The sequence below is a fragment of the Agelaius tricolor genome, unplaced genomic scaffold (genome assembly GCF_023055355.1).
Source record: "Agelaius tricolor isolate 1412-34295 unplaced genomic scaffold, bAgeTri1.0.p SCAF_16, whole genome shotgun sequence".
NCBI classification, from domain to species: domain Eukaryota; kingdom Metazoa; phylum Chordata; class Aves; order Passeriformes; family Icteridae; genus Agelaius; species Agelaius tricolor.
In genome coordinates this window covers 15008172-15031549 of record NW_027269276.1, presented here as the reverse complement: position 1 = coordinate 15031549, position 23378 = coordinate 15008172, and the positions used below count along the sequence as shown (strand labels likewise).

The 23378-nt window shown below is 40.2% G+C and overlaps 1 protein-coding gene across 7 annotated transcripts in view; it reads right to left on the bottom strand.

The window, feature by feature from the left end:
* Window positions 1-23378, bottom strand: part of ENTREP2 (endosomal transmembrane epsin interactor 2) — a 91383-nt gene that overhangs the window by 4430 nt on the left and 63575 nt on the right. For 2 of the 7 annotated variants that reach the window (XM_071441691.1, XM_071441685.1), the window contains exons 5-10: window positions 19331-19438; window positions 12700-12762; window positions 9955-10115; window positions 8796-8931; window positions 4467-4542; window positions 3205-3801 (exon numbers count right to left, since the gene is read on the bottom strand). In XM_071441691.1, the coding sequence (XP_071297792.1) occupies window positions 3205-3801; window positions 4467-4542; window positions 8796-8931; window positions 9955-10115; window positions 12700-12762; window positions 19331-19438 (1141 nt within the window). The remainder of the gene's footprint in view (window positions 1-3204; window positions 3802-4466; window positions 4543-8795; window positions 8932-9954; window positions 10116-12699; window positions 12763-19330; window positions 19439-23378) is intronic. The other 5 variants (XM_071441687.1, XM_071441686.1, XM_071441689.1 and 2 more) reach the window with 5 other exon arrangements.

Genomic DNA, 23378 nt, shown 5'->3' with positions numbered 1-23378 from the left:
GGTTTTGAACTTCTAGGTAGCTTAGGAGAAGTTTTCTTCCATATCTCCAGGGACAGTTTATAATGAAAAGCTGGCATAATCCTCTCTGCTAGAGTGAATAATTAAATGAAGGAAACAAATGTAAGATGCTTAAAACATAGCAAATCTGTAAGAAATTAAGAGAGACAGCTTCTATTCTGTCTTTAATTTGTTCTATTATGCTTAAGTACTGTAGCACATGAATCATGGCATGGTTGTTAAGAGGAGACACTTCAGAGGTTCTGTCTTCCCATCCATTACTAAACAGTTAAAATGTACTTGCAGAAGTCAAAACTACACCACTGGACATGACCCTGAATTATCTGGAACACAAACACTACAATAATCACTCAGGCACTTAACTGATACAGCCACATGGTCTATCACAGCTGATGATAAATGAAATTTATTGTAATAAACATCTGTGCTAGGAGTTGATTTTGTCTGCCTTTGCCATGACAAACTTTACAGGGAAAAGGCAGAAAAAATGTGCAAACTATTAACTTTTAAGTAATTTCTTTTACGAAGGAACCATGTCTGACAGTGGTATGTGAACCCACCATTTTTATGTTTTTCAGGGAGTACAGAGTGAGTACAAAAGCACCTATTAAACTAAACCTTCATTTATAATTTCTCCACTAGGAATGACAGGTATTTAAAGAAAAAAAACCAAACAAGTTTACCTAAAAGGGTTTAGTGGGAGAATTATTTGACTATACCATATAGACCCCATCAGGTCAAGATGTGTATGAAGCAAATGAATTCTGTTTTTTATTGGCCTGAAAGACTGGTTCCATTAGATCTCATTGCTGTTGTGTCACTGTCCTGCTGTACATATGCACCATCCCCATGTGAAATAATTTCTGTTCCAAACTATGGGCAGTGCAATCACAGTGCAATTCAAAATCCATTTCACAAAAATCTACACAGTAAATGTCAAGGTTGTGCTTCTAAACCTCTTCACATTGGCTTGGAGGTGAGGCAGAAAATAAAGTAGTAATTTTTTCTTATAGTAGAAAGGCAGTGTCTTAAGAAAAACCCAAGCCCCAGCTACAATCTGATCACTGTATTTTCCTTTTTGAGAACATGGCCAAAGCTCCTCCAGCCTCAGTTCTCCAAAATCCACAGTTATTAATATTAACAATGTTACAGCTCTGTCTTTCATAAAGTCATGTCCACTTGACCAGTTCTTTTACTCCAGGACAATTTTTAAAGGTAGGTGTATGTTACTGAAAAAAACCCAAAGCACTTTTTCTTGTGTGTTGGTTGAGGGAGCTCAGTTGGTTCCCTTTATCTTTGCCTGTTATTTAATTCTGTAGGTATACTTGAAAATTCTGCAGTGAATACCAGCAGTCAGTCATGAAAAATCCAGATCAAATGCCTTTTGAAACTTGCAAAGACTGTAAAGAGCTTCAGCTGTTTGTCACAGTTTAGGAAAATACGCTCCAGGGCTGCTACGAACAGCCAGAATGTGTCACTAGAATTGGGCTCCTTCTGAACTACCTATGATTTCCAAATCAGGTTCAACAAAAAGTAGAGGAAAGGGATGCAATGTAAACCTTCACAGAGTAAAATATTGCAAACTAGTTTGCCAAACAGATGTATGAAGAAATACATCTAGGCTTAACCAGAGCCTCGAGTCAATCCTTCCCTTAAGGGTTGCATTAGGAAGTGCCTCTGTGGGCAGCAGAGCAGGTCAGCACCCAGCCCCTCCGAGTCCCTGCTCTTGCTCCCCCTCCCCTGGCTGTCAGCATCTCTAGAACTTTCTCTGCCTCTTCACTCCAGTCTTTGCTAAGCCCAGTTACATCTCAGTAATGTCCAGCTCGTGTCCCTCCATGCCGCTTTTGCAGAAGAGAAATGTATTTAGGACACATTAAGAAGGAAAGGAGGGCATCTGTCCCACCAGGTGTCCAGAGCCAGCTGGAGCACGTGGGCAGGGCTGCCCGTGGCAAACACTGCTCCATGAGCACATGGAGCACAGCTCTGGAGCCTTGCAGAGCCTGATCCAGAACAGAAAGGGTTGTTCTTCTTGACTTTCACACAGCAGAAAGGATTCAGAAATTCCTACTTACTGTCTGCTTACTGGCAGCTTCATTGCACATATGTCCTAGCAGAGTAAATGTCATAAAATAAATGCAGACTTCTAGATTAAAGATACACTTTTCCTGGCTCAGATGCAGAGGCTACATTTCTAAAGGTAAAAGACATTCAATTATTGAGTTAAGTACGAAGTCTCTGAAATTATATTATAAAGATTTAAGAAGTGCAATAGAACCAAAACATCATCCTAAATGGAACAAGTTATCTCAATATTTTGTCTCCTTTTGCTCTGAGTTAGTCACATCCAGATTCTTCCTCTGGATCCCTTACAACGCCTGGTGAACAGATCTTGTAGCAGGACAACCCACGCCATCTTCAAAAGCTTTTAATCTTTACTTCCAAGCCACTTCTCCAGGTTACCCTTCTGAATCTCTCTAAACAGCTTAGATCCCTTTCAAATGGTTTAGACAGTTCCACATTCCTGCTACTATTCTCTACTAAATCAACCCTTTCTCTTTCACTAACAAGCATATTTTTATGAAGATACACTGTTCAGCTAACATCTCCTCCTCCCTACTTTTCTAAAAGGAGATTCATAGCAGAAGACACTTATCCACGACAGCCAAAAGCTTTTCTTTTCCTTTATCATCTTGTCATGTGCCTCATGTTCATTTCTTTGTCCTTCAAAACTTTTCACCATACACCCCAAGCTGCCACTAGTCACAGTGGCTGCCTCTGACATGCCTCAATACTGCCAATGTCAGTGTCACCTTGAGGAATCACATCCTGCTGTACAACAAGCGTGACAGCTCCAGTAGGAGTTTCCTAAATAAACCCCAGCTGCCACTGCACTTCTCAGTTTAGCCTCTCAGTAGAACAGTAATAGAGAGGTGGCAAAAGCTACTCAACACACGGTTTTCTGAGCAGTGCAGAAAGAATGGTGAAATTTAGAAAACCCAAAATTAATTTCAATCTGTCAATTTTTCCATTTCCATTCTTAAATTTTTTCGAATTTAGAAAATACGCATGGAGCTAAAGCTTTCACCCCTAAGACAACCCTCTAGGAACACTGCATATAATTTCCAGCAGCACCAGTTGCTGCACAAATCAATCCCAGTGCTCTGCTGCCCTGTGTCCCACACCTACCTTCGGTGGCAGACGAGCAGGACACAGGGGCACTGCTGGAGCGGACGATGGTTGGGGCTGGGGGCTTGCTGAGGTGCTGCTGCTGCTGCTGCTGCTGGACAGCAGCCTCGGGGCCACCTGCTGAAGGGTTTGCTGGCCCAAAACAGGGAGAGGTCTGGAAAGTGGCAGGAGGCTGGTGACAGTCCACACAGCAGGTTTTCCTCTGCTTCAAAGGCGGCGTGGCACTGCTCTCCTGAGCAGAACTCTGCAGTTCTCGTTCTGAGGGGCTGTAATTCCCTGAGGAACAGTCCAAGGACCGGCCGTGGGCACAGCTCTTTTCCTGTCCCTGAGACCTGTCTGTAGAGGCTGGGCTGTGGGAGCTGTCACCCTCATCAGGAAAGCCCTCAGAGCGAGTTCTGTGAAACCTGCAGTGAGGGTGGCAATCCAGGGCACTGCAGCTCTGCTCTGCAGCCCCCTTGGGGGTTATGCAGTAGGGAGAAAGATCTGCAGACTGGAGAGATCCTTGAACTTCCAGCGAACAAAGATCTTCAGAGGAGTAGCTACGGTCTGGGATATCAACAGCCTCAGAGACCATCAAAGAGGTGCTCTCCACAGAAACTGCAAAACAAGAGGTTCAGAGAAAAATAAAAACTTCTTGCCTGCCCTCCCAATCTTCTCCCTCCCCATGTTCTTTAGACTGACTTAAATTGAGCAGTCTGCAAGTTCCTTTATCAATAAGAACTCAAAAGCTCTCAGATGAAGAATGCCAAAGTAAAAAACACTGAAGTAATTTACTTCTTTCTAGTGTCCTTCAGCAAAGACATTTTTGTGCTGTTCTTGATACTGACTTTTGAACTTTAAATAAACAGGCCCTGTACTGTACTCATCTACTTGCATCCCCAGCATCTGTGCTTCAGGCAGGAAGCTTCCTACTCAGGCTCCTGGAAGCCATGGAGGAAATGACTCTTGGAGAAGGAGTGTGAGGGTCAGGAAGCCACCCATGGCTGCTGACAATGGGACACAAGCTGCAAGGAGTGTGCAGCACTCTTGGAGGAGAAACAACACTTGCCAGATCCACCTCAAAGGGCTTGACTAGAGCTTGCTCTGTCTAGAAAAACTCTCCTCTGCACTTCCCGCCCCAGCCTCTGTGAAAAGGTCCTTCTTGCCATGAATAACCTGAAAGCAATGATTCTTTCACCACTAGGAAGGGCAGAAGAGAAGAGAAAGTGTGCTCAAGGCTCCCACTTCCCTCTCTGAGGAGACAAAGGCAAAGCCACGATCACCTTGGGTGCTGAAGTCCGGGGTCGTGTTCCTCTCCCCCAGGCTCGGTTCAGACACTTGCTGAGCAGCACCAGTGACCTAAATGAACATTTGGAATCAAAGAGATCATTAACCTGCAACTCACCAAACCAAGGGAAGTGCTCAGGATCTGCAGGACACACCTGACAATGCTGAGTCACTTTCATGTGAGCTGCTATTCAGACTAAAGCTATTTAAAGTATTTTACATCTTTGGGTCAGGAGCAAATGCAAGGCAAAGGCACAAGCTCAATGCAATTTTACATTTTTCCTGAATCTACAAGGTAAACTCATCTTGAATTCACAGGCACTTGGGGCTGCAGGCTCACACTACTAAACTTAATATCTGAGTTGAGTAAAAGCAATCTCTCTTTCTACAGTCTGCTTTTCTCATATCGTGCTTGTTTTTTTGTTCACCACATCATATCACCCAAAAATAGGAGAGAGAAAACCAGAAACCACAAAAGCAAGCACAAGAGCAGTATTTTCCTTTAGTTACTTGTGAGGATGCTACCTGTTAATGTGCTTTGAAGCCCTTTAACATCGTTGCCACCCAGGTGCTCTCCAGCCTGCTGGAGGTTGCTCCATGGACACAGAATTTATTACCACTCACCTTCTTTCGGAAGGGCTGGATCTAAGAGGGTAACTTCCCTTCACTTTTGAGAATCATGTGAACAAAAAATATAATTATTCCTGCTGGAAAGACTGGATCCATAAATACCTGAAATTTAGGAAATTTTCTTTCTACTGATTTGATTAGACTTAGGATTGGACCTTGTTGCCAATATTGATAGATTTTTAGCAGTTCTTTGGGAATGTGATTATCAAAAAAAATGATTCCAATAAGTAGCTGGTAACAAAAAATGAGAAAAAATACAAAAAAAGTTGAAACTGATACCATCTTGAGAAGAAAGCATCATATCTACTTCTGTCTGTAGGGCCACAATTAACTAGTAGAGCTTATTATGGTTGGTGACAGTCTAGAAATCAGCATCAGTCACCTCTGTGCAAACCTTTTTGTCAAGCACTTAATCTGTCTGGCCTAAAAAAATTGGATGTGACACAATTAGTCTGAAGCTATTAAGGCAAGAGCTTCCATTTCACATGCCAGTGTAGATTAAAGCACATATATTTGTGCAGAACTTACTGTGCTCACTGTTTGTTTTATTTCTACCTATCTATCTGATCCAGTGACCAGAAAACTTCTTCTGATACAAATTTTGTTTTTAAAAATTATTTAAAGTTTAGCAAATACAATTCCAAGCAAAGAACAGTACCAGAAATACTTTAACTCAGCAAGAGATGGATAGAGGACTGGGAAGCAAAAGTGAAATCACTCATAGTGTTAAACAATTCCCCTGAAAATTTCATAATGGATCTTTCTTGATTGTAGCAGAGTATCACATCTGTGGTAAAAAGTAAAATGTGGTGTCACTCAAAATCACAGATTGTTCCTGGCACCTGACTGTGGAAGTGCTGGGAACCAACTAGAAAAGTTAGAAATGTTCACAAATGCTCTTTGTTGTTGTAGAAAATTCAGACTGACTACCTTTTGGAAAAAGTGGTGTAATGTTTTAATGGCATTTGTTTCTTTTTAAAAATCTAAGGATTTTAGGGGCTTTCATAAATTCTTAATCTAGGCACTTCCATAATCACTGACTGGAAAACATCTGTGGAAAATTTGTGCTGAAACATTTATAGACACTCTACATTGTCTCTGAATAATTGCTGAATGTATTTTCTGTGCATTTGGAACTGATTAACCCTCCTGCTTGGGGGAAGGAGAACCAGGGCTGGAATTGTAGCAGGTAACACTGCCAGTTCTGATGCCAGGTCAGAGTTTGGGTTCACTCAGGAACAGCACATGGTCTCATGCAGGCTCCTGCACAGCCAAGGGTAACAAAACTTTATTGAATTCCACATCCTCAGACAGTTACTGAGCCATCAATAGAAAAAAGGAAGAAAACCTGTGCTTTTAACAAGTCTGCAGAGCCTACAGGTAAGAAAACCTTATAAAACACCATCATTGATTCAGTTCACCCAGAATCCTGATCTGTTTGTTCTTATCTTTTCTATATCCCAGTCAATACTTTGCAAGGAAAACACTGAAAACCACTTTTTTTTATAGTCATGAAATGGGAATTCCTAATCAGTACAGATGACAACAGCAATTTTTACATGGATGCAACCACTTAAATTAGCACTGACATTTGTTGCCCATAAAATGCATGAAATACCGAGTCCAATTTGGTACAATTTAATAAAATTCTAAGGACCTCAATCCATTTAAAAACAAATAAAACCTATTGCTTGATGCACAGTAAAAGGTTTTACAATTATGACATTATTACATAATGGTTCCCAGAAGCACTTTTGTAGCTAAATCCCTGACATGATTTCCATTGCCAAGCCTGCCTTTGAGGGATTTATAAATCTCATTATTTCAGTTCCTACTGTACTGTGCTCTATGGGAGCATCTGCAGCATGTAAGGACTCAGGTCTCCATTTTGTTCTTCTTGTAGACCCAAAACTGTCTTAGACAGCTCAGCTGGGACACTAATTGCAAAAAATACAAGAAGGCTTTTGTTGTCAAGGAAAATCTGCGTCTGTCACCGTAGGCTTTGGTTCTCACTGCCAGTGAGCTGCAGTGCTGAGAACAGAGCCTGTCACAAGCTCTGAACAGCAACCACCAAGTTCATAGGCACTCACTCCTGGTAAGAAACCACATCATTCTACTCTCAGAAATGAAGGCACCACTCACCTTCACTAGTGATTAGAACAAACAGCTCTGGAGCTCAGGTGGCCAGAGGTGAACAGGCAAGGTGCTGAAACTGACTCCAGATGCCAAAAATTAGCAGTGAATACAACATCTACTTATTAAAGCCAAGCTCTTCTTGCAAGAGCATGACTTTGCAGCTTTAAGTCACATCTTGTTAAATGATATTTTTGTTCCATGCTGGTGCTATTGTGCTGCTGCATGTGGATGCTCACACCAAGAGTGGTACCAGCTCCAAGAGTGCTCAAAATGATTTTGTGCTTTACTAAAACTAGATACTTAACTAATCCTTACTTAGTACCACATATGAATTCTTATCTCAGATAGGAGCCTTCTCTTTCCCCCCAAACCATGCATGATTTATATCACTTTTAGCCACGTTTTTTATCACTGAAAAATATTGACTTCTCCAAGGCTTGCAGGTTCTACAAGTTACTTCCAAGGAAAAAGGATGGAACTTGGATAAAAAATATTCTAGAAGGAGATGGCCTTGAAAACTCCAATTTTGCTGTTCAGCAAGGAACTTCACTCAAAAGCAGTTTATACAGCTTCATTTTATTGTAGCCAAACAAATCAAAAGTAATGCAATATTTGGCCAGTTTGTTGTGTTGGGTGGAGGATATAGCCCAAGGCAAGGATCAGAAGGTCTGTCAGAAACTGCTTTGTCAGTCTCAGAAGCTACAAAGATAGGCATATCTTGGGGAAATTTAATTGTATTTTTTTGGAGGTTTAGCATTTCAATTTTTTTTTTCCTCAGACACTCGTCTTATTAATTATCTTAATAATCTCATGTATAATAGTGAAAATTTGTATCATTTCTTTAGGTTTGTGGTTTCAATTCTGGTTTCCCCCAACATGGAAATAAGTCACTAGGAAATATTTCAATGTTTTATTCTGGGGCAAGGCAAAGTAGTCCCCTCTGTAATGTGGGTGCAATTTGGCAACCTGAACACAGATATTTCCTCAGTGTGCATTAATAACTGATAAAGCATACCTAGAACATTTGACTCCTGGAGTTTTTACTGAAAGAAATCAGAGCTTCTAAAAGCAATTGTAAGTATTTTCCCTTTGTGACAGCTGATTCAATTACCACAAATCCCTTCAAGGGAATGCTGGAATCAGCTCTGGCTGTACATGCAGATACATTATAACTCCAGTTTCAGCTCAGTCAATACTATACAGTCAGAATAAAGCAGAAAGTGTAATGTAAACATTTGTCTCAAGTACACTGGATCCTTTCTGAAAGCTCAGGCTAAAGTGTTCTGCACTCTCAGGAGTAGCAGTTTCTTGTCACATAACAGCAGAAGCTGATGACTAAAAACTGTAACAATCAGCAGGTTAAGCAATAGAGAACTACTCACTGCTGCTGCATAGGAAGTAAAATTTGTTAGCTAAACCCTTATAAAGAAAATAGTCTGGAAAATGTTTTTAAAGAATAAAAGTATTTTCTAATGATTGTTCTTTAAAGTTTACCTAGAATTATTTTGCAGTATGAAAATGTGAAGACCACGTAAAGAATTTCCTTTGGTTTTCCTCACCTGTCTGGCAGGCATCTCCCCAATCACTGCCTCATAAGGAGGGGGCAGCTCACTTGGATACAGCATTCCTGGGCTATTAATGGTTACTTCATATAAAGCACCAAATGGGGAATGAGGGAAGTCCAAATGGAGACTTCTACAAAAAAAAAAAAAACATAAACAAGCAAACAATTAGGAAATGGCATTGATTTATTACCTATACCACAGTGATGTAAAGACTTCTCTGAATTAAAAGCCAATACACTACAAAGAATTACATTCAAGAAATTTATTAGACAAGACATCCAAAATGAAGCCCTGGTTCACAGGGTAGCTTTAACAACTGTTTTTTATTTAGGATGCCAGCCATTTTTAACAGCCTATTTTGCCATCATCAACATCCTCCACTAGTCCAAATTAATACACATAAATTGCAATAATTTTCTTAAAAAATTAAATCTCGGACTCAACTTCAAATGTATAATGTTAACTGTGAAAGGATCACTTACAAAGGGACCTTTGCTCAAAGCTCAGACATTGTTATCCTTGTCTTACTTAAGGTCAGTCATTTCTCTACTGCAGAAATACTTTAATGCAAATATTTCCAGATGTAGCCTAACAAGTTTGCTAAACACCATATGGAATCTCTCTGGCAAAGAAGAGCCTAATGTAAATGAGGGACATGATTTGGGTTTGTGCTCTTTGAAAGAGCTGCAGGCCCACAGCTCAGAACCCAGGGAAGGGAAGGGAAGGGAAGGGAAGGGAAGGGAAGGGAAGGGAAGGGAAGGGAAGGGAAGGGAAGGGAAGGGAAGGGAAGGGAAGGGAAGGGAAGGGAAGGGAAGGGAAGGGAAGGGAAGGGAAGGGAAGGGAAGGGAAGGGAAGGGAAGGGAAGGGAAGGGAAGGGAAGGGAAGGGAAGGGAAGGGAAGGGAAGGGAAGGGAAGGGAAGGGAAGGGAAGGGAAGGGAAGGGAAGGGAAGGGAAGGGAAGGGAAGGGAAGGGAAGGGAAGGGAAGGGAAGGGAAGGGAAGGGAAGGGAAGGGAAGGGAAGGGAAGGGAAGGGAAGGGAAGGGAAGGGAAGGGAAGGGAAGGGAAGGGAAGGGAAGGGAAGGGAAGGGAAGGGAAGGGAAGGGAAGGGAAGGGAAGGGAAGGGAAGGGAAGGGAAGGGAAGGGAAGGGAATCACCTCTGTGCCTCCCCCACAGGTGTGCAGGTGTACTCTGGTGGGTAGTAGGGAGGGGGGGGGATTGGTGGGATGAACTCATCAAAGTCCAAGGTTTGGTGCAGGACAGTTCCATGTGGAGTCATGCAGTCAGGATTGGCAGAATGTGGCCTCTGTGGCAGAAACTGGAAATGAACAACAGGTAAAGTTCCTTCAGATGGTAGAAACATCATCACCAATATCAACAATTTTAATAAAAGGTCAATATTAGCAACCCTGACCAATACCAAATTCATTAATACCCAAGCTGAAATTAAAAAGGCACTTCTGGGAGCATAAGAATACTTGTGATCAGTGAGGAGGGTGAGTCAGATTGCCAAAACACAGCACAAGGTTTTACTAAAGACAGAGAGGCTGTGGGCCTCCAAGTCAGTCAGTCTTAGGATGCAGGACACAGACATTTACAATTTAATGGCTTTTCAAGAAATATTTCTACATTGTATATTATTTTATTGTAGCCCCACATAATCAGTTCTATTTTAATAACTGCTAAACTAAAATAAATATTTGCATGTTTTTGTTTCCAATCTGAACTGCCACGCACTTACAGAGAAAAAAACACCCCAATACCAACCCCCAAAACAACCCCAAATAAATCTACCTTGAAACAGGCTACTACATAGACATTATGTTTTAAATAAAACAATTGGAAATATCCCACCCATTTTTCACTTCCAATGAAGGGGCTATTTATAGCTATTCTTTATTATTCTTGTAAAATGAAATATTCTTAATAGCTGTTTGTGGTTTGGTGATACAGACATTGCACACTTAAATGTGGTATAAAGCTTATAAGCATTGGTATGAAAGTAAGAAAAACATTTATTCCATATGCACATCTCAAAACCCAAAAGAAAATAACTACACTGCACAATAAAAAGTAATAATATCGAGAACCACATCAACATTTGTGACAGAGAACTTCATCAGCTTCCAGCAGGGCAGGGATCTAAAGAGGCATTCCAGTACCACTGATATCAGGAACACTCAGAAGTGTTCTGGGACAGGCCTGAACTAATCCAAGATCAAATATGGACCATCCTGAAGATCCCACAACCCACACCTGGCTCTATTTGGTCTCCATGGATCAAAGGGGTACTAAAAGACAATCCAAAACCACAGAACTTTTTCTTTTCCAGGCAAGCTTCTGCTCTCATGTCACTTTTCTTGGATCAGCAGATGACTTGATCTTTAGCTCCTACCTTGTAAAACAAGCCTGCTAAGAAACTCTGCTGAAGGCACATTTCTTTTTTGGGCTGGAACAAGACCACCTATGTTTTTGTACTGTAGGCTCATTACATTATTGTTTGTTTAAATCCACGATAAAGATTTGGGAAGCAGTAAAATAAAAGGGAAAATGTTTATGCTTAGGAGATCCAGCAAATAGAAAGTAAATTACCTTCATTTTTAATACCACAGTTCTATATTTATCACTTTTTGAAATTTAACTTGGTGTAGTTCTGCTGAATTTACATTACCACAGAAATGATACTGGTCTTTGTGTTTTAAAGCTTGAGTTACATCTTAGTTTTATTAAACTCCCTCTATGTTTGTTGTTTGAAAGGTCAGAGCTGTAATAATACAGCACAGCAGAGGGTCAGGAGGACCAGAACCACCTCTTTGTGAGAATGAAGTATCAGCTGCTTGCTGCTCAGCTCTCCAGAGATATTTCCACACATAACTATTAATAAAGAACCTCCTCTGCAGAACTGTAATTTCCTTACATCCTACAGCCAACCAAGGACTTTCAGCCATTGTGTTCTGCTCATGTACAGCAGAGAAACAGAGACATGGCATCAGTTTGATTTACTCTTTGTTAGGTGAAATGTCTGAAGCTCATTCATCCTCCATGTGAGGTGGGATGCTGTTATCCCAGGGATTATCAGACATTTCTCTGTTTGGCTTACAGGAAAAAAACCCAAAACCCACAACTTGCTTGCAGTCATTTGGTCTAAACTCATCTGATCTTTCAACAGCCACTTCCCAAAGTGTAACATAACATTAATACCAACCATTAAACTCCAAACTTCTGCCCTAAGCAATCATTGGTCTGTTACCATCTCAAATACATGGAAGAATCTTTTAGGAAAAAAGGAAGCAAGACAAACATCAACATAATTACCTAAAACCTGTAAACATTTATCATAATGAACACAAATATCCAAGTATGCTGGGTCATATTTTATACAATATTTGACTCCACCAAACTCAGGACTGCCCTCATCTTCCTAAAACAGTTGATAACTGGGGTCATTTCTACAGTCTGGAAACAAAACCACTTTAATTTACAACTTCCTTGACCTTTTCCCAGACTGTTTCCATACTGCCATGGACCCCAAGCTTTGGTTTGCACCAGAGAATTTGCAGCTCTGTTCCCTCAGTCCTGGAGTTCCCTGGAGCTGGATGCACTCAGCCTCACACTGGGAGTGATCCAGTGTTAAACACAGGGCACTTGCAGAGCAGGGAACCAGCAGCACACACTGTGGGGCATGACAGAAGGGAGAGGTTTTACACAGGGCAGAAGGGGCTGTGGCTCCAGGAGGAAAAGATGCTTGGATGCAGCTCAGTTGAACAGCAGAATTACCTGCATCCCTTTCAAGGTCTGGCAATAACAAACCATGGACACGAACTGTGACCAACACTTGACAACGAGCAGCAGGATGGACATGGAAATACACATTTTGGGGGTGTTTATAAACAACACTTTACCTGTGTGATATCATCCTGCTGGGAGGCACAGAAATTAAAGTGAAAAAGGCTGTAAGAGGGAAACTAGCAGGAAATGAAACAATAGCAAATATAAGGGATTACCACAAAGAACAGATATCCTTGAGAAAACAATTGAAAGCTAGTAAGTGGGAATTAAGTCATATTTTATTCCACACTACTTGTCTACTGATCTCTGCTAGCCTGCAAAAGTTTATTCTTTCTACAGGAAAATGTATTTTAAATATCTTCAAGAGTTAGTCTCAAATAGTGAAGTCTGGCAGGGTTTCAGCAAAGGCTTAATACAAATTTCATAGGTTAAAAAAAGACAGTAATAAAATGCAAAGAGCTGAGAAAGCTGCAGAAACACTGACAAATACTTTCAGACAGAAACACATATTTCTGGTATTAGAAGACAGCTGTTATCAAATATTCAGTCTCAAGATACTGATGGCAAACGGGACAGGCAACAACAAGAACTGCCAAGCAGAAAATGGGGGTGGCTGTTCAGTGACCAGGATAAACAGGATCAAGTTGCACTCAATATCATGTCAAAAACTGCAGCTCACACCATGGAACAGCTCACACAGTGGGACTCCCAGCCAGCCTTGGGATCAAACTAATGGCCACTGCAGAAGCAATGGAGAGAAAATGGTTGCAGACAAAGATAAACAGCATACAGCATCTCTGTTAAATGCTAAATACCCAACTGCATTAAAAGCTTAGCAAAAATTTACAGCTATCAACAGATACTTCAAACATATTTACTAGAAAGAAAGAGAAAACCCACAGCTGTGGAAATCCAGAAGACTCAACCATTTCTATTACCCTCCTAGAGCTGTTGGATGCTGGGAGCTTTCAGAAATTTAACAGGAAATGAAATACAGATCTGGAATTCATGGTCTTCTAGGAAACAGCTGATCTTATGTTTGAAGCTTGGCATTCAGACTATTACACTCACACAGACAGGTATTTTCTCATCCTTGGCCTTCAGTGTGTGAAACGTGTCTGATACTGGATGGGCATTACACAGCCCAGGGCTTGTGCTAAAGGGATGTGGAACACAGAGCACACACTGAGCACAGAACTCAGTGTTTTCACTGGGCACATCTGATTTGGACAGAGTGGAACAGCCTGATTTAAACAGCCCCCATAGTGAGCACCACTTACTGTTTTAATTTTGTCTGCAGCTATGAGGGAAGAGTAAAACATGCTCTCTGTCTGGTTGCAGCAGGGTAAACAAGAAAGCTGTAAAATGCTGTAAACCCACTGCTTAGACCTGCATTCAATACAGAAGTTTGCCATGGCAGCAGCAGCAAGTTGTTAGGAAGCAGGGAATTAGAAGCACAAGTGCTAGAAGTACCCCACTTCCAGAAGAGGGAAGAGTTTTTGAAAATGCAGTTATGCTCAAGGGTGCATTGCCACAGCACTGAGAATTCCACACAGCCAACAGTGGGGCTGGACACCAGCAACCTCCTCTGCCAGCTCCCAGGCTGCAGCCAGACACATCAGCTATCCCTGCCCAGTGAGGAGTAACACATCTCTTCTCTCAGTGTTAGAATTCTCCAGGTGGAATAAACACCATTATATAGATATGTGTAAAATTATAAAACTCCCTCTTCTTGTCAGACCGAATTTCCAGCTCTTCACTGAAGGGCTGTCTGTAAGCTGGTCACTGAAGTGATCAGAAGGTATTATTCCTGTTCTGGACATTCTGAGCATACTGAGGTAAAAGCTGATGGAGGAGACCCAGTTAAGGAGCTGAAGAAACAGCAGGTAAGACCTGTCAATATAATTGTCTATTGAAACAGTTCCTCTTGTGATACCATGTGGTCCATCCTTCTGCCCAAGGCAGGTCAGACTAACAGCTCAGCACCAGGGCTCCAGCTGTGGGACCTGCCCACTGAACATCAGCAAAGACTTTCTGTGCTCTGCACATCCTGCTCAGCACCACCGAGCCCATGGAAATGCCACTGCTGGGAGCCACTGCTCTGCAATTACAGCTTATCTCAACCACAAGTGCCTTATATCAGTATGTGCCTGGTGCTCTAAGGGAAACTTATCTGAGTTTTTCCTCTATCTGCAGGTAATTACCACTGTCTTCCATATCACATTTATTACATGCACTGTATAACTCTGAAATCAGTCCTTTGGAGACTCCAGAGTTCATTATTCTCATTTCAGTAATTTATAAAAATCTGCTGATTTTTGAGAATGGGAAATAGAAATTTCTAATTGCATATAATTAAACACTGGCACGTTATCCTGAGTGAAAGCTCTGTGCAATACACTCGGGTCTATAATTCTGTCTTCAATTAGCTGTCCTCCTGGACAGGTTGCTGTTTTCCTTTTCTAAAACACTGGAATCAGTATCTGCTGAAGGGAAATGTAGACTCTAATTGTCTACAAGAACAGAAGGACCCTGGTTGACTCTTATAATTTGTCCCTGATCTTAAAGGGAAATTATGAGACAGAAAATATTTTGATATGGAAAACACATTCAGATTTTTCTGCTCAGTTGTTTTCAGTTGCTGTTCCTACAACCATCACAGGAGCCTCATGGGTATTTGCTCTGTGATACCTTTTTTGAAGTACTTACCATATTTTAGTCTTAAATATGAAATATTCTTATTCTACCAATAAAGTGTTTGATGAAAAATTGTACATTTGTTAAAAATGTCAAAAGATTTCCTGACCTAAGGTGTGCATTTATGGTGGGTGTGAGGGGAGTATTTATGCAACCATATTTACATTTAGGATTTTTCTGTGGATGTACATCATTCCCAATGCATATTTCTAAAGGGAATGTCATCTGAGTTTTACACTACCTTAAGTGAACTTTGTGCCCAAAAAAGGATTATTTAAGTTTTGATGTCATTAGATTAAATTTAAAATGATATGTAATAATGTAATTATTATCAATAATCTCAATTCTCACTTAAGCTTCTCTCTGAAGGGTTTTTTATTACTATTTCCCCAGAATATGAGGGTCAAACGATGCCAGCAAGATATTACCCTCATACAGAGATGCTTTCTGTGAGGTGTTTGAGTAGAAATATTAACTACAGCCTATTAAGATAATGACATGCTGAATTATCACTAGGACTGATGAAAACAGTAATTAAACACTACAGCTTGCATGTGTCATCATTACCTTATTTTCTTTACAAAATAACAGATGGTTTTAGGTATCACACAACATGAACAGATATTAACAGTGATGGTGATAAAATCAGAACACATTCAATGGTATCAGTGCCAGCACTTCAAGGATAAGAAGTGTATAAACATATCAGGAGTGGAAGGAGGACTGGAATAGGTGTAATTCATGCTTCAGCCTGGCCACAGTGGCTGTAATATTTTGTATTTCTTACTTTAATCCAGGCAGCTACCTTTTGAAGAAAACAGGGTGCATTTTCACAGTAGCCATTCATCAGACAAGATGCAAACTGAAACTGCCTCAGGCAACAAATGAAATATCATGGAAGTGACAGTTTGGTTATTAAGAGAGGTTTCTTCACATTACAGAGCCTTGATATGATCTGATTTGATTCACATTTATTTCCTGGAGGGGTGTGCACATAGAAAGAACAATTCTGGGAAGCCCTGTAATGGAGTGCAGCCTTAAACTCTCTAGTGAGACACAACAAATGCCTTTTCAATCTTCAGCTATGGTATCACTTTCTCTTGCAGCTTTGGTACAATTGGTAGGGCTTCTTTGCCTGGGCAAATGCATATACTTAACACAATGAGAAAGGCTAAAGTGAAATGAAAATTTTGGGGTACTTTCTAAAACAGTCAACTCAAACAAGGAACAATCCAGAAAAAATATAAAATAAAATATAAAGCAATAAAACCACTTTGAGGTATTTTGCTGTATTTTTTCCCTTAGCACTTGAAATAAAATGTTTGTTAGGTAGGACTGGTTTTAAACTAAAAAACCCCTCTTCAAATTCACTGGAAAATTTAAACTTTGCTTACTACTGGACAGCTTGTGTTTGTGTTTTTAGGATGTTCTTCCTAAAGGCTGGGGTGTCAGAAGACAGCAGTTTCCAGTAAAATACATCAGCTTGCCTGTATGAATCAAGACATTTGCTGTATGCAAAAGTCATCAACAAAGCACAAAATCACAGAATCTTTGCTGCAGATTTTCTTGAGACTGTTACACCTGCTTTATGTTGCTAAGCAATAAATTGGAATTCTTTGAATTTGCAAAAATTACCATTCCAATGGATTAATTTCAGAGACAAGAACAGCACAGGAATCACAGAACTGATTGCTCTAATGATAACCTAATGACATCCAAGGAGGCTGCTCCCTATTGCCTCTTCTTGTTACAGGAGAGCCTACAGAGCTCCTGAATACTGCAGAACAGAGTAAAACCATCAGCACAATAATTAAAACCTTCTCAGCTTTGAGGAGTGGTATCTTTGCTGCTGCTGTCAAACTTCCAACCTGGTACAACCCCGCTAAGAGAAGATGCACACATCAGTGAAAAGTAAAAGGAAAAAGCACAAATCCAGCATTAACAAGCAAGAGAAAATGAAGGTAATCAGAGTTCTGGGTGTAGTAGAGCAAAGGGGAGCTGCAGATCATGGGACAATAGGCTGAAAGTAGTGAAAGAAAAAGAAATCCTCAGGTGAGAGTTGAGCTGGTCTAAGTCAGCGTAGCCCCAGGGAAGTTACGCTCACTTAGGCCCGGTAGGAATCTGGCTCAGCAACCTGAAAAAAGAAAGGGAAAAACTGATAAACAAGAAAAGACTGGGATTGAGCAGAAATATAGATATATTTGTATTTCCCTTCCTCTGGGGAGAAGGAAGAAATTTCTTGTTGATGGAGCTGAAAGGGTGGGAGAACGGACAGCTAAGCAGGAAAACAGAAAGCTGGAAACACAAAGCATAGGAAGCAAAAAGAAATAAACACTGAAACCAAGAAATGGCAGCATTGCCAGGTGGGAAAGAAAGAATCTTAAAGACATCCAGAATGAGGTGGCAGAGAGAAAAATTATGTGCTTTTAGGAATTTGACTTCCTATTGAGGTTACTGCTTCTTGCATATGCCCATCAGAAGCACTTTAATATTGGTCTTGGTTCATTGTTACCTATTTGTTTTTATTCCTCTTACACTGCTAAATACCATTAAGCGTAGATCAAGATTCCTGGAATATACACCTCTGGATCACTGCTACCATTTTTCCACTAGACAGATAGATTTTTCAAGGTATGATAATCTCTTCATCTCCTCATCATCACTGCAAGGTGAAAAAGTTCTTTAGTCAATGGGCATTCTTGTAGTAAATATGGAGGGGGAGAGTGTATGAAAAGAAAGAATAGCCAGAATCCAATAAAGACCCTTTAACATTTAAAATATAAGTGTCATCAGCTGAAGCTGAACATTATTTCTGTTAATTATTTCCCATTCATACTAGTGTTATTAAATAAACACTGTTTACAAGCCTCTACAAGCCTGCACAATATGCATAAACAGAGCCCTACAGCAAAAATGCATTTATGTACTATTTGCAGTAATTACCTAAACATATAAGCCCAACTTATAATACCCATTTCTATGTGAAGCAAACATCAGATCCCAGACTGAAGATATTTTTTAACTGGGTTTGAAACCCAGTGACTGGAACACTTGTCTAGAAAGGGCAGCCTTATCTCTGTAATTCATGCACTTAAATCAATACCCATGGCACCCAGTGTATTTCTAATTATTTCTTTTTAAAAGACCTGTGCCTGCATGGGCAGGCTTTACAACATTTCTGAGTTGTTTAAATGGTTTGCAGCTGACTGGCTGGGCCAGTCTTCCATCCATGCAAACTTTTCCAATACCAGATGTACATATGGCCAGTATTAGATTTGTGTGTTTGCCCTCCTTTATTAAACAGGACATTTCCTAGATTACCCAGCAATAGAGCAAGGTTACAAGCAGTGGAGCTAGCCTGAAAAATACAAAGGTTTTTAAAATTTTGTTTTTTTTTTTTTACATTGAAACCTTGTGAATCCAACACTCATTTGGAATAGGAAAGCTGCCTTTGTCCAACCAAAACAAGACAGCATCCTGTGATGTAGCTGACTGTGCAGAAGACTAATGATCCTTTTTGCTCTTGTTTTGAACACAAATGTTACTCTGACTGAACACGTTTTCCTTATGAAAACACAATTATTGGCACAGGGCTGTGAAAAGTTCCAGTTTTGAGCTTATATTTCTCATACTCTGTAGCTCTCATAGCAATCTAGTAATGAAAACTAGGATCTTAAAGCTAAGTAATTGCTCTGGGGAGTGTGGAAACTGGAGATAATATACAAGTGATGACAGCAAATGTAACTGAACCTCGTTAATAACCTCGTTAACAAAAAGAACAAGTCCCAGTTGCAAAATCCTGATCATACACTATAATACATAAACATTGAAGCACAGCAGCTCCTCATGCTGCATACATCTATATGCTATGTTTATATAGATGCATGCAGATAAAAAATACACCCATGTACACACACATTCTAACACTACACAGAGACACAAATAGGCTGAGGTTTATAAGCAAGGAGTAGGTGCAAATGAGCATCCACAGAGAAGGACACTGTGCTATGCTGGACAAACCCTGTGTTGGCACTGAAACGTACTCACCATTTGCAGGAGATCAGAAGAAACCATCTGCATGCAACACATTGCTGTTGCCAAAGCACAGACAATGGTGGAGATGATATTGAGAGCGCACACACTGAACAACAGGTCCTGCAAGAGACAGCAGCAGAATATCATCTCTTATCTCAGGGACACAAAGCACAGGAAATGCTTGAGGAGTTTGATAACAAACACTCTCAGCTGCTATCCATGAATAAGGTCCCAAAGAACTGGGTAGAACTAATTTGGCTTGTAATCTTTTTCAGGTAGCAATCCACCAAGGCAGCAATTACAGAAACAAACATCTTCCCTTTCCCAGTTCTCACAACACATTTGCTATTAGATACTTCCTCAGAAATATTGATATTCAAAATTCCTTGTTCCCCAAAAAGACAAATCACACTTTCACAGTCCACTCCAAGCTGCAGCTATCACAAGAAAGATACTGTAAAAGACATCTCTGATTAAAAACTACATGCAGAAATATTATTGCTTTGAGTAGTTGAAATCTACAACTTAGGGTTGTGCGTTAAAAAAATTCTAGTATGAAATAGAGACTTATCCTGTGGTCAGACACTCAATGCATCTGAAATATTTTTATACATGAGAGAAAAGCAGTGATTACACACCCAGATATTTCACCTTCTACTGATGAATTGAGTGCCTATGGTCATATTGTTGGCTTTTTTTTTAAAGAACAGGAAGTTTAAAATAGAACACAGAATACTGGTTTAACAAGTAGAATTAAAAAAAATAAACATTTGAATTAAAATGGAACATTTTTATAGCAATGGTGTCACTAAAAATAAAGCATTTATCTCTCTTTCAATCATCGGATTTGTATTTACTTTCTCTGCAGCCAGTGAAAAGACCAGAAAAGAATTTAGTGTGCTGGCAACATTTCAAAACTACTGCAATCCTTGTACAGAAACTGCATGGCTGCTGTGGCTATTGTGTGGCCCAGTTCTCTGAATAGCCAGAAAGAGCATTTGAGAAAAAGCAGCACAGAGAACAGAACAAAATTGCTACAACACAGCGAGTAAAAAACACTCACTGTGTAAAGAACATTCCATAGGGTCTAAGTTTAAAAGAGTATTTCATTCACTGCCAATGCATGAAATAACTTCTATACTAAAAATTGCTTTGTTTTCCCCAACAGTTCTGAAACAAATGATAGAAAGGTGCAGATTTACTCCTGCCACTGTAATTGTTTGCTCCTCAAGTGACCTTCATTTGAAGATGGAAATGCCAGCCATGGGAACCAGGCAGACAATAAATGGGCCAAGAAGTTTTAGTCATTTAATAACTTCCACTGAGCCAGATTTGCTCTTGCTGATCTGGTCAGTAGTTTTCTGTCTTCTTGGCCAGCCCTTCAGCCAGAGGAATAATGAATCATCAGCATTAACAGGAAAATACTGGAAGGGCCAATCACTAAGTCACTGACAGAAGGTGATGCAGAGGACTCACTTGAAGTCATACAGACCCACTTAGAGCATTCAAATAGAGGCAAACAAAGTGATCCCTGGAGACCCAATTAGTTAACAGTGCCAAAAAAAGGAAATTGAGATCCTTCATGTTCTGCTTTCCATATGCAAACGTAGGTAAAGAACACAGAGGCAGAGACAAGATCTAGGGTAGAAAATAGGACAATTTCCTAGCAGGAAGAAACACCATCCATTTCCTACTACAGCCATTCAAATACAAAAAACTTAGCCAATCTGAGTGCTTAACTTAATACCATTTATGCTAAATAATAAAATCAAAGTTCTAAATTAGGATGCAAAGTGTCTCCAAGACCTTCATACACCTTTACATGTCCCAGGACAGACTTAACTGTGCCTCTAAGTCTCATGGCAGATGTTTTTCTCATCTGTTCTTAAAGACCCCACAGCTTCATCACTATTATTCACTATTCCAGTGTTTATTTTTACCATCAGTGTCCTGGTTATGTCCATCCCACAGATGAAACCCATGGCTTCTTTTCTTCTATAGCTCTTGAGAACAGACAGTTACACAGCAGACTTTTATACCTTTGAACTCTATTATCACTCTTGAAGCCTTTTTCACCTTTACTGCATGACATATTAACACCATTTTCTCCAATTCTCAACTGAAATCAACTTTCCAGGCCTCTGATCCTTTGCATTAATCTAATTTGTTTCACTTCACCTGGGTCCACATCTTTCCTTAAATGCAGGATCCTAAACCAGATACAACTGAAGGCCTTGCAAACACCAGCTCTAGTGTAAGGATAATTTCTTGTGCCTTGCAGGCTGCACTCATCCTTACCCACCCTGAGATGTTTCCTGGCACGCTGGGACAGCTGTGCTCCATTTGTTACTCAGCATTTTGCTTTTGATGTAGGGCAGCGATTGCTGCCCACAGGAGCAGCAGCCTCTTTGCACACACTCCTGTCCACCTAAGCACACAATTTCTCTTCCTGCTACAACCTCTTTGAAGGTGAAGGTACAACTAGAAAATCCCAAATGCAGGGATGCAGAGTTTTTATGTATTTCATAAAGATCAATAGGGAGCAGACATCTAAAACATTGTAAGTCTAAAATTTTAACAGAGACAGTAATAACTGAGCAGTGATTGTGGAGGCCTCACCACCACTAGATATTTCTTAAAGCAAGACTGCTTCTTTATTTGTTTTGGCTTTTTTATCCTAAAGTCTGTTTCAACTCAAACAGGAATCAAGCCACAACCCACCCTTCTCTGCTCCCCACTCCCCCACCCTCCCCAAACATTAATCAGCCTCAGGCAATTTACCATTTTCAGGAAATTCACTCCCTGTGCCCTGTAGAAAAAATAATTAGGTAATCCATGACACTCATTTATTCAGCTATAGATAAAAAGTGAGCAGGAACTAAAGCCCTCCATGGTCAAGCACAGTGCCAGAAGGACAGAGTAGGTGCTGACAGACAGCAGCTGGAACAAACAATGACAATTAAAGTGTCCTTTAGGAAATGTCTGTGAAAAAGCAGTAACCACAACAGGGCCAATCCAACTCCCCACAGCCCCAGCCAGCTACATTTATAGGTGTCTAAAGGAGCAGGAAATCTGTACTAAATACAAAATCAGAGAGCTTTAGTAACAGATCTTTAGCTGACTTCTACCAGAGCACTAATCAGAACACACAACACATGAATCTCTAATGGCATGAAGTACAATTCTCTGCTCCTCAGAAATGGCTGAACCAATTTTCTCTTAGATGCTGTCTTTGTCTTTTTAAGACAAAACTCTGATTCTCCAGCATGTTTATATGACAATTAATGCTCTGGTAAGTATAACGTACTAGGGAGGATTATTCTTCAACAGGTTACTTATACAATTTTCTTCATACACCTTAGCTCACTAGCTGCAGAGGACACAAATCCCTCCAGAGTGGAATCAGCTGTCAGAATTGCCTGGAACCATGCCTAGACCAGCCCAGAGAGACAGCCACAGGAGTCAGGCAGCACTGTGAGCTGTTTCTCTGTGGCCACTTATTTTCCCAAGTAGGTCCCTCACTAAATCTTAAAAGCAAAACTAAAATTTAATACTGACAGTGAAAAAAAGCAAGATTTCATGGTTGCAGTATTCCATTTATACTACAACTTGAACAATTACCAAATTAATGGTGCCAGCACCTGCATAACTTTTTATCATGCTTTCCCTCCATAACAACAGACACCTTTGATTTGTGCTGTGTTCCCAAAGGATACCTGTGCATTCCCACATGATACCTGTGCATTCTCAAATCTTCTTCATACTATCATTTCCCATATGTCTCACTTAGGGACAGAACAGCTATTTATTTCTTTTTTCTAATTCAAGCTGTTTTCACTGTTATTCTCTTGACACTATTTTTGTGCTACTGCACCTCAGTTCTTCCATTACTAGCATAATTAAAACAATACATAAATGTATAAAAATGCATGTTCTATAAATGTATAGTCCAAAATCCTACAGAACAGATTAAAATAGGATATGTATTACAGAACCTGAGTATTTAAAATCTGAATGTTTAATTGCAATATTTTAATATTCTGTATTCAAAAAATGTAAT